The sequence below is a fragment of the Caretta caretta genome, chromosome 1, assembly GCF_965140235.1.
Source record: "Caretta caretta isolate rCarCar2 chromosome 1, rCarCar1.hap1, whole genome shotgun sequence".
NCBI classification, from domain to species: domain Eukaryota; kingdom Metazoa; phylum Chordata; order Testudines; family Cheloniidae; genus Caretta; species Caretta caretta.
In genome coordinates this window covers 56707345-56719393 of record NC_134206.1, presented here as the reverse complement: position 1 = coordinate 56719393, position 12049 = coordinate 56707345, and the positions used below count along the sequence as shown (strand labels likewise).

The window sequence follows — 12049 nt, the reverse complement described above, 5'->3', positions numbered from 1 at the left end:
AGACACAGCTGGGAAACCCTTATGTCTTTATAGATGTAATTGTGAAATCCTCACTTCTGTATTGTTTTGTCATTATAGTTCCCACTTTGCTATTGTTTATTGGCAGGGTCTCTGTCTGGTTCTGTGATTGTTTCTGTCTGCTGTATAATTAATTTTGCTGGGTGTAAACCAATTAAGGTGGTGGGATATAATTGGTTCGCTAATCATGTTACAATATGTTAGGATTGGTTAGTTAAATTTCAGTAGAATGATTGGTTAAGGTATAGCTAAGAATATTACTATATAAATTAGGGGCAAACAGGAAGTAAGTTGGGATTCGAAAATAAGGAAAAAGGAACTTGGATTTAAGCTTGCTGAAAGTTCACCCCAACAAACATTGAATTGTTTGCACCTTCGGACTTTGGGTATTGTTGCTCTCTGTTCATGTGAGAAGGACCAGGGAAGTGGGAGAGTGAAGGAATAAGCTCTCTAACAGAGAGCATCAACTAAGGAATGTTATCCCATCTCCGGTCTGGAGCAGTAGCATGGACACTTCTTGTTCAGCTGAATGGCGAACAAATCTGTAGACAGTGTCCCCCATCATCTGAATAGGTCATGAAGTACCTAAGCATCTCCCACTCATGTTCGTGTGGGAATTTGCAACTGATACTGTCCACTACCGAGTTTTGTGTACCCGGAGGTACACTGCAGACAGTGTAATGTTGTGTGAGATTTCCAATTCTATAATCTCATTGTTTCTGCACAAAGAAAGGTGATCTGGCTCCCCTTTGCCAATTGATGTAGTACATACAGGCAACGTTGTCTCAGGATCTGTGTGTGTGTGTGTGTGTGTGTGTGCGCGAGATAAGTAGGAGGAAATGGGTACAGGCATTTCTAACCACTCTCAGCTTGAGGAGATTGATGTGGAGGGATATCTCGGTGGGCGACCATTTAGGTGCACGCCCCAACCTATGAATGACGTGTCAGTGGTGAGGAGCAATGATTGTGATGTTTTCAAGAAGGGGATTCCTTTGGAAACAATGCCTGGGTCCTTCCACCAGTTTAAGGAGTTTTTGATCCTGGTGGGTAGTGACAACCTGTCCTTGTTCACTCTGTAAACCAAACCATATTTGGAGGCATTGCATGGGAAGCCTGGCATGAGGTATCACCGCCGTGCCCCAACCATATGTCCCAAGAACTGGAGGCAAAGCCTGACTTGTGGGCTGCTCTGAAAGTTGTCTATGAGTAAGACTAAGGATAGGAACCTGTACTGAAGACAGACAGCTTTGGCCTCTAACATGTCGAGGTCAGCCCCTATGAATTCCAGGTATTGCACTGGAGTGAGGGTTGACATCTTGGGTGCTGCTCTGTAGACCCAGCTCTACAAACAAATGTATTGTAGTGTCGGTGACTTGGTGAGCTTCCCGGAGAGATCGGGTCCAAGGAGACAATCGTCCAGGTATGGATAAATCATTATCCCTTGAGAGCATAAATGAGTGGCCACCACTGAGAGAACCTTGGAAAATACCCTCAGGGCTAATGATAGACCAAAGGGAAGCAGTCTGTTTTGGTAGTGGTCGTGTCCCAGAGTGAATCTAAGAAATTGTCTGTGAGCTGGTAGATTGAGATGCAAAAATAGATGTCCTAGAGTTTGAGGGCCAAAAACCAGTCTACCTGTTCCAATGCTGAATGATTGTCAATAAGGTGACCATCTTGAAATTTGAGCCTTGACAAACTTGTTGAGAGCTCTGAAGTCTAGTACGTGTCTCCAACCTCCCTTCCTTTTAGGTATTAGGAAATAACGAGAGTAGAACTCCATGCCTCACAGATGTTGAGGTACTGGTTCTATGGCTCCTAGCTGGAGGAAGTGACCTATCTTGCATCATAGTAAACTCTCATGAGAAGAGTCCCTGAAGAGGGACAAGGAAGGAGGTACGGAGGTAAGCTGGAGTATCCAGTTCAGACAGTCCCATCAGTTTGATGTTATGCAGTTCCAGGCACTGCAGAACACTGCCAATCAATGGCCATATGGGTGTGGAACGATGGTTGGCTGTGTCAGCTGGGGGGGGGAATAGTCTAACGGTGCCTCGACCTGCCCATCAAAAGTGGTGTTTAGACGTATAGGGCTGGGATGAAGATTGTGGGCCAGATGGTTTCTGTTTAGGAAATTTCCCTTTCTTTATTTACATCTTACAGTGGAGCTGAGGTTGGTATTGAGACATGCATGGTCTATGCTGGGATTGTGGACTAAATCATCTCTTCTGTCCCACTGTATAGATACCAGTGACCGGAGGGTAGCCCTGGAATCCTTCAGGATATAAAGGGAGGTGGCAGTCTTCTCAGCAAAGAGCTTTGTGCCCTCAAAACAGAAGGTCCTCATCCACGGACTGCATCTTTATATGTGGTATCCTCTACTGTATTCTTGTAATGAGAACAACAGACACCAATGCTCATTGACAAATCATATTAAAAAGGCAGGTAGGACAAAAAGTAGCCACATTTGCACTGCATGATCCAGAATCTTCTGGATTGGTATGGCCAGACGATTTGTTTAAACATAAGCAGCACTACAGTGCCATCCCTTGAGACTTCCATTATTAGACCAAGAACAGGATGAGAAAAATTATAGTGAATGCACTGAGAGATTTCACAAATGAGTGGTCTAGTAACAGAAAAGAAGTTACTTGTATCACCACCCTGAGTACAATCCTAAGGGAAGGACCTCATCCGGCTCAGCATTTTCCCAATAACCCCTGAAATGTCAAAGCAGAACAATAGTATTCTGATGCTATCAGTAGCAAATGTTGCAGAAGGAGCTGGTAACATGAGAAAATGTCTTCCTTTCATCAATGGACAAGAAGTGGTAGCCCATCTGCATGGGCAGTTCCTATTCCACATCCCAGCATGAAACCTGACTGGAAAGGTCCAAGATCTCAGCAATGTACAGGAATAGTTGAAAACTACTTTCAAGAACTATTTGGTTAGTTTGCTCAGGAAAGAAAGATTGGATACTAGGTGGTAATTTGCTAGATCCAAAAAGGTACACAGGTGGCTTTCCTGATTATTGGCTGTGGTTGTCTGTCCAGAGTCAGGCCTTAAAAGCTCATGTCCCCTTAACAGCAGCTAGGCTGGGGTACTGCCCTTACTCAGAGGACGGTAGGAAAACAAATATACAGACTGCTTAAAGTTAGCCTAGTAGTGATATTTAGACAAACTAATCACATCTGCATTGAAATAGACAGCTCAATTATAGAATGAACTGCCGACAGGATAGTATCACTGTAGCCTTTGAAGAATTTTAAGAACATCTGGACTAACAGAATTATGGGAAGTCAAGAATAATCTCAAGGACCCTGAAGTAAACTTCACAATCAGATATATCAGGGTGATCTCCAATGCAGGAATCAACAATATCAGTATTTCTCTGGGAGGAAAGTTATGTGAGCACATTTGGAGCAGTACTAGACAACAGTAACTCCTCACTTAACATTGTAGTTATGTACCCGAAAAATGCTATTTTAAGTGAAACCATGTTAAGCGAATCCAATTTCCCCATAAGAATTGATGTAAATAGGTGGGGTTAGGTTCCAGGGAAATTTTTTTTTGCCACACAAGACTGTACATATATATACACACATACAGATTATAAATTTTAAACAAACAATTTAATGCTGTACACAGCAATGATGATTGTGAAGCTTGGTTGAGGTGGTGGAATCAGAGGGTGAAAGAGCGTGGGATATTTCCCAGGGAATGCCTTGCTGCTAAATGATGAACTAGCACTTGGCTGAGTCCTCAAGGGTTAACACATTGTTGTTAATGTAGCCTCACACTCTACAAGGCAGCATAGAGGGAGGAGACACAATAGATGCAAGGCAGTGGCTGCAAACCCACATTATCCCATTGGAGCACACCACTCGTTCCAAGGTCCTGGGGGTTGCATGTATGTGTGACACAAGGCAGTGGGGGGAGGGACACCTGAACTGCCCGGCAATTGATAGTCTGCTAGGCGGCTGCAGCACAGAGAACTTAGGGGAGCTGACAGCGGGGCTGCTGGTTCCAAGCCCCAACCAGCTGCAATGGCTGCTCTTCCTGCAAGCAGTTGACAAAGCAGGGGCTGTCAAACAACATTATAGGGGAGCACTGCGCAACTTTTAAACGAGCATGTTCTCTAATAGATCAGTGACGTAACAATGAAACAATGTTAATTGGGATGACGTTAAGTGAGGAGTTACTGTACCTCATTACTCATCACTCAAAGGGGGGGGGAGGAGACAGACTAGTGCAAAGACACAAAAAAAGAAAACCCAAAACATCAAATACGCTGAAGCAGAAATGATCAAACTGAATTACAGACTACTTGCTAGTGGTCCACAGACAGCTGGCTTCGCACATTATGCAACCATGTCCTTTCTCCTACCCTGCTCCTTATCAACTTAAGTACATTAAAAGAAAGCTAAAAATATATTTCACACTTTCTTAATATCACTTTTCCATGAAAGCTCTTTCTCTAAATTGCCACAGGAATGTAATACAAGGAAAACAGGAGAAAAAGTCTGCACAATTACAGTTTGGAAGGGAAGTGGTCTGTAAGATAATCTCTATATTAAAATGTGATGCACCATACAAAAATGTTTGAGAACCTGTTCCAAGAAAAAAAAATCAAGAAAAAAGAAAACCCACCAGCACTGAAAGGGGCTCAGATATTAGCTTTTGCTTTTGAAAAGAGGGACCAGCCCGTAGCAATGTTTTTCTGTTTCAAGGCCTGTACAAAGAAGAAACCAGACCAGAACCATTGTATCAGTAAAGAACCCCTCACCATTCATCTGAGGCCTGGACTACACTAAGGGGGGGGGAGGGGAATATTGATCTAAGTTATGCAACTTCAGCTACGTGAATAACATAGCTGAAATAGATGTACTTAGATCGACTCACCACAGTGTCTTCACTGCAGTGAGTTGACTGCTGCCGCTCCCCCGTCGACTCCGCCTGGGTCTCTTGCTGGAGTACGGGAGTCGACGGGAGAGCACTCGGGGGTCGATTTATCGTGTCTAGACTAGACACAATAAATCGATCCCTGCTGGATTGATTGCTGCCCACCGATCCTGCGGGTAGTGTAGACATACCCTAAGATGTCTGACAATCTGACAAAGAGGATCTGACAATCAAAGCAGTTAGGAATAGTTGTAACTTCACAAGCAGGGAGGCTCATGCCATCTGGTGATGAAACAATTTATTGCCTCAGAGTTTTAGCTATGGTGACCTGTAAAGTTTATTGTGAGCATGGACCCAGTATTTTTTATCTTAAATATTCTAAGGTATAGGTGTGCATTTAATTTGAAATTAACTCCTCTTTAGCCCACCTTTTTGTTTTAAATTGTTAAGGGACATTCCAGAGCTCAGACAATAATGCTAAACAGACAGCTATAACATCCAGAAGTAATCTCTTCTTCTGCACTTCACATGTCCCAACCTGCTCTCTGGTTCATGGTTCCCATCCTTGGAAGATCACTACATTAAATCAGGTCCATACAAATTATGTATATTTACACTTTTTCAAGATGTATATGCTTCAGTACAATCCATTTATTCTGGTAAGTCCTTTAAAAAGCTATGTATACTCATTTGATAAGTGTGTCGAATATCCCAATTACCTTCAATAGAATGGTGTTCCATGTCTCTGCCAGTGTTTTAAATCAGATTGTGAAACTGGCAAACTGAGTATTTAGAAACTCTTCAAATCAGTTTAAAAACATATTCCTTAAAAATGCTCAAGTTTTTAGTGCTGAAAAGGCTTTCAAACCATTTCTAGCACAGTATGATTACATAAAAATGTCTCAAACTCAAGGAAACACAGTAAGTTTATCCCATATGTACATTTGAACATGTTTAAATAACTGGTAATCCTAACATATCAGCCTTCTATCAGAAAGTCTGGTACAGTAGATAAACAGTGATCAGACCTTACCTCATCCTGTATCCCACTTGTGGTAGTTAATTTACTCCCATCAGTAACTGTTATAATTATTGCTGGCTCCAGAAAAAAAGGGTTTCTTCCCTAAAAGAAAGTGTAATTACATTAGAAATGCTATGTTCAAATTTAAAAAGTTCTTGCTTAAACCCATAGTGATGCACCAAGGGCCTAATACACCACCCACTGAAGTCAAGGAAATATTCCCATTGACTTCAGAGGGTGATGGATTGGGGTCGTAGGTAGATGGTTTGGTTCCATGGCAATACTCTAGGCTATGAATAGGTTCCTCAACCTTTTTACACCTGCAATCCTAGAACCAATACATATGCTACCATACACCTAAAACAGGCATTTACATTTATTGACTATACATTTCATTAGGATGGATAAAAATCAATTATTTAAAAAAAAATCAAAAATCAGTTTTAATTTTAATCAGATTTATTTTATAAAATGCTTTGAGGAAAAAACCTATATAAAGATAAAGATACATTATAGCTCAAAGATATCTCAGCATGGAATAAGGATTACAAATTCTAATTCTATACATGAATATGTTGTCTCATAGTAATGTTTAAGAAAAGTTTTGTAAATGAGTTCCAATAGTTCATGGATTAGGGACCCAATCTTATGGGGTTCCACAGGCTTCTGTATAGATTATTTAGGTTAATCTTTCTATCTACCCAATGGGACTCAGTGCTCAGTCTAGAAGATATCATCAGAGATGCTTAGTTTTGCAGTTTTCAAACTGTGGATGTGTGTCTCCAGAGGTAACATGCTTGTTAACAGCAAAAATGTTAAAATATATAGAGGTGAAAAATAACAGATCTCAACTCTACTGTCCCTCTGCAGATTTGTGTACACACAGTCAATCCCTTACCTCTCTCTAAACGTGCCAAGTTTCAAAAAGTTCAATGAATAGAAGACTGTTGGGGGCAGACTAGATCTGGACAAGGAGAAGTCTGGAGATAAATGTGAGAAGCGACGGACATATGCTTGTTTTGTTAAAATATTATAAGTTTGCTGTTGAAGAAAAAAAATCCAGAATACTTAACGTTGTTGTTTTAGTTAAATAAAACCATTTAAATACCTATCTGGTGATGTTCTCCTCCTAATACAGCATGGCAAGAAAATCCTCCAAATATTAATGATTAACCTGTTGAATTGGAGATAGTTCACCTCCCAATGACTTCATAAGTATCTGCTTCAATTACCTTTTGTAAATGAAATAACCAATAATTCATTTTCTGATATAGCAGTAAAACTATTGTGAAAAATTTTCAAAATAAACTTACTGTTTAAAAATATATAGTGTGTACCTTCTAAAAATGAAACATCTCTGAGTTGTGAAGAATATGTATTAAGGTTATGACAACCAACAAGAATGCACTTTTATGTAGACATCCATGATTAAATCGAGTCTTCCTGACTAGTGATTTAAATCAATTTGATTTAAATCAAATCCACCCTGCATTTCAGAATGTCATATGTTAAATTAACAAAAAATTTTTAGCCTTTTTGAGAATTTCATTAATTGCACATATGCGAATACTAAATGTTCAGTAAATCCAATGGTGCAGCTGTTCACAAGTGGAACATTATCTTCATAACCAGAAGAGCTTGCAACTCCCTCCACTACTACCGATCAAAAATTAAGATTTTCAGAATACTATAGGATCTCAAGAAAACATCTTCACAACCTAAAGGCTGATAACTTAATATTCTAGAAACAACAGGGTTACTTAGAACTGGGTGGTACCCAGTTATTTGGGTCACATTGCAACCAGAGTGATTTTCTCTCTCATGCATACACACACACACAAACACACTTGTTTCATTAACTATTTAAGTCTTCATAAACATTGACAAGCTTTCTACATCAGCGCCATTTAAGATACAGTGTCCAAAATTACAGAAGACATTTTGTGACCTCGTCTGTCAAAGTGGCTTGAAGGCCTTGGGGTCCAGTTCAACTCATCATTAAGCCCTGACAATCAGACCTACATTGCCATTGGCACTTCCCATTTCCACCACGAACCTGCCAGGAACCTTCAAGAGGAGGATCTAGCCAGAGTGTTCCATCCATGCATGCGTCAATTCCGAGTGGGTTACTATAATTCACTATATCTGGGGTTGAAGATGGAATCCTGTGACAGAGCACCAGGAGCATATCTCTGTTCTTTCTTCTGTCTGATGGTTTCCAGTCTGCTTCTGTTAACAGGTATGAGAAATCTTTGGCTAGGTCTTCACTTAAAATATAGCATTTTAAGTGAAGACACTTACTGCAGCAACTGGAAAGGTTCTCCGATAGCTATAAGTAATTTACCTCCCGGCGAGGCGTAAGCTAGGTTGACAAAATCCAGAAGAATTTTTTTTCACACCCTTGAGAGAGAGATAGCTATGCTGAACAAACTTTTCAGTGCAGATCTGACCTTTAAAAACCATAACTGGGTCAGAATTCAGCTATATCAGTGACTACTTCTCCATCCATAATCCACCAAAACAGTTGTGCTCCTTTGGACAAAATAGTTTACAAAACTCAGGTCAAAGCATGAGAGAAAGCACTCTTAGTCCAGGGATTTGGCTGTGCAGAGACATTCCAGATATTAGACATTTCCATAATCTGACCATTCAGAGCATGCTGCAAGACCCTCCTCTTTGATAAATCTTTCCCACTATAACCAGTATATAAAAAAAACTCTGCCTCTCACGAGCTCCCCCTTTCTCTGGCCAATGGTTCTTTCAGCAGGTCTTCAGCCCTCCGGTCGAGCCGTATACACTGTCCCCCCTTCCAAGGTATACAGTCCCAAGTTCTTATCATGGCCCTGGTATGGGGCGATAGCTCTTAGGCTTCTTCCCAGAGGTCCTGCCTTCTTCAGACACCCAGCTGGGGCCCATCTCAGTACCCTCAGCTAGTATCCTTTTCAGCAGCCCTCCCTGGGCTCATTCTGCAACTACACCAGCAGAGCCCATCTCGGTATTCTCGTCTGGTAGGGCCAAGTTCTGTGCTCAGTCTGCCCACACTGACCTTTTGATGGTCCCACTGCTCTTCTATCCAGCCAGTCACCCGGTCTTTCGCAGGCTTCCCTGGACTCGGTTTTGTCTGGTGAGCTCTGTGTAGTGAGCTGTCCGCGGTCCAGCTGTTCTTCTAGCCAGCCAGGCACCCAGTCCTCCCTCACTGAGCTCCACACAGCAACTGATGGCTCTGCTCTGCTGCTTGTCTTTTACTTGACCCTTCCGGCCCCTTATTGGTTGCTCCAACAGCTCCTCTGATTGGCTGCTCCTCTGCAGCCACTCTAGGCTGCCTGGAGGACTTTTCACTGCTCTATTCTGGGGCAGGGTGATGCAGGGCCATGAGGCCTGCAGCAGGTGGCCTCCGGACCTAGTCCACCCAGCCACACTCCTGCAAGCGTTGATGACATTGAACTGGTCTACATTGATGCTCTATAATTTAGATGTTAGATATATTTCTTGGTAGTCAAAGACTATAGATTAATGCAACAGCTGCACTTCAGTTGTCTAGAAGACCACAGAACAAGGCTAAAGATGAGCTGAGTTCAAGACCCCACGTACCTCATGCAACAGTTTCTAATATCATAAACACCTACAACACTCTGCCTTAAGGAATGGTGATATCATTTACAATGGGTAAATATTGGAAAAAGATTTCTGCTCAAAATATCTTTTTATTAAAATTTCTCAATTTTCTGACCAATTATAGAGGTCATCAACTCTTGAAGGAAACAGAGGAATCCTGATTTACCAGCTATGACTTTTCAATTCATCTGTAAGAAGGTATGCAGGACAAGCAATTTTAAATCAAGTACTGTAGAAAAAAATATATACACGTAAGTTATCAGAAGTTAGCAGTAGACTAAAAAGTTGTTTTTTCATGTAAATGGAAAGCTATACCAAACTATTTATTCCATGGATGTCTCGGTAGAATTTTATTTACTTTTCTAATAGTCTTTGTTTCCAATTTCAAAACAATCATTCAAATCCATTTTGCCACTGGCCTTTGTCCGAGTATTAAAGTCCTACACAAAAATATACTTATCCCCAAAATACCAAATCCTTTAATAGACTTAAGATGATATTAAGATAGACTTATGAGCACTGAAGGTGAATATGTATATCATATCTCTAGAGCTTTAAACATTAATTTGTTATATTTAATGCTGTACATAAGGCTGGCGAGAAGCCATGAACAGCAAATTCCAACTCAGCCTGCAGAAAACTGAGAAATTTACTTAGTTATCTAAATAGGCTTGCTCACAGACAAGTTCCTTACAGAAGGTGCATTACTGATGATTCTAGTTGATGAATTCAGAGTGGCAACTTGCTCCTGTAGGGACTTCAATTGATTGTGTCAAATAGACAACTAATTAGCTCAGCTGGCATTTTTCAATAGCTTCCAATACTCAGTAACTACTAGAGTTACTATCTTGCAACAACTTTGGAATAATTTTCTTCCCACTCTAGAGCCTTCTGGGCGGGGGAGGAGAATACCCAAAACTGAGGAAGAAGCATCTGATGGCAGACTGACTCATTCTATTCCTTTAGCAGATATTATCTGGGAAGTGGTAGAAGAAGTCTAAATTTGTTCCCTTCACTCACACCCTGCACTATCAAGCGCAGATGTGTACTGAAGTGAAAAGAAAAGGTAGTTGCTCCATTAGCTCAGCATAGCAAGTTTTAAAGAAAATTATATTTGGAGTTGGCATAAATAACAGGGAAAACTTGAAATTTGTTAGATTAATATAGAATATACTGGGAAATCAGGGCCTCAAACTCTTAGAATGAAAGTCCCAGTAAAACAGTAACAAGTTAGTATCTTAATTACTGTTAACATAGTATCCCAATACATCTCACAAAATTATTTTTGAATAGTTAAAATGTCATTTTTTTTGTCTCACATCATGAGGCAATTAAATCATGATGTTAGTTACCACTTACCCCAACTGGGGTATGTAGCCCACTGATCCCAAGCTTCCTTGACCAAGCAGGGACTGGGAACTCTTTGCAGAGCTCTTAAGTAATTCCCTCTAGCTATCCCAAGCCACATCTAGCACACTTTGGTCAATATGACACCTTCTGAAAGGAACCCTGGATTACCTCTGAAAGACTACAATAGGAATAAAGTTACTGATCGAATGTCATGATTTTACAGTGTAACAAAACATTTCACCACTATGTGCAAATATGTTTAGAGATCAATGAAAGCTGACCCAGATGTACCTACATAGATTCTGAGAGTTCAAAAAGTGTATTATAGGTAAAGCAAATGAAAGGTAAGACTCACATGAAGTGAAAAAGAAACCTTGCATATTCCACCTTACAAGATGATTAGGTTCTCAGTGTCTTAAGAATGAAAGGACAAAGTACCTAAATTCCATTGCCAAATCCATCAGGAAGTCAAAAGTATATATGCAGGAAGCCTAAAGCCATAGGACCTGGATTTTAACCTGAGAAGTCTGATATTAGACCAGAAAGGAAACTAGTCTATTTAGGTAAACTAAAAGACTTGTGGATGGAAAGGCCATTCTTCCGAGATCAGAAAATGATCCAATCTGATTTCTGCTTTTCAAGCTGAGAAGTTTATCAGAATGCCTGTGCAAAAAAGATCTTGTCGTACTGAGAACAACTTGATTGCTCTGGATGCCTCCATTTCCACAATCAACAGCTCCATCTGTCATAATTCATTGATAAAAAAGGGTCAAGTAGATCCCTATCAAGGTGCTAGTGCCATGTTCCTGACTTTGTTAGGAGATCACTTTCAGCCTCCTCTATTCCCTCACAGACAAATTTCCCTAACTAACTAGGGTTCACAAAATATACCTCCCAGCTGGCCAGATTAGCTTCAAATTAGTGGAGGTCTACAGACTACCATTTCCACTGGCCTTGAAATTTGTGGTCTATAATAGGGAAATCATTCGTTTATATTTGCTTTCCTTTGTCTCATTGCCTGCTGTCAGCCAGTAGCTGAAGGAATAACGTTAGTTTCCTCAACTAGTCTGGAATTTTCCTTCCAGCAAGAACATAGAGACATATTATGATGTATATCCCAGTACCACCTAGGAATGCAATCAAGGGCCA

At 40.7% G+C, this 12049-nt stretch overlaps 1 protein-coding gene across 6 annotated transcripts in view; it reads right to left on the bottom strand.

The window, feature by feature from the left end:
• INTS6 (integrator complex subunit 6) overlaps nt 1-12049 on the bottom strand; it is an 83536-nt gene that overhangs the window by 50350 nt on the left and 21137 nt on the right. For all 6 annotated transcript variants that reach the window (XM_075128330.1, XM_075128325.1, XM_075128328.1 and 3 more), the window contains one exon: nt 5948-6037. In XM_075128330.1, the coding sequence (XP_074984431.1) occupies nt 5948-6037 (90 nt within the window). The remainder of the gene's footprint in view (nt 1-5947; nt 6038-12049) is intronic.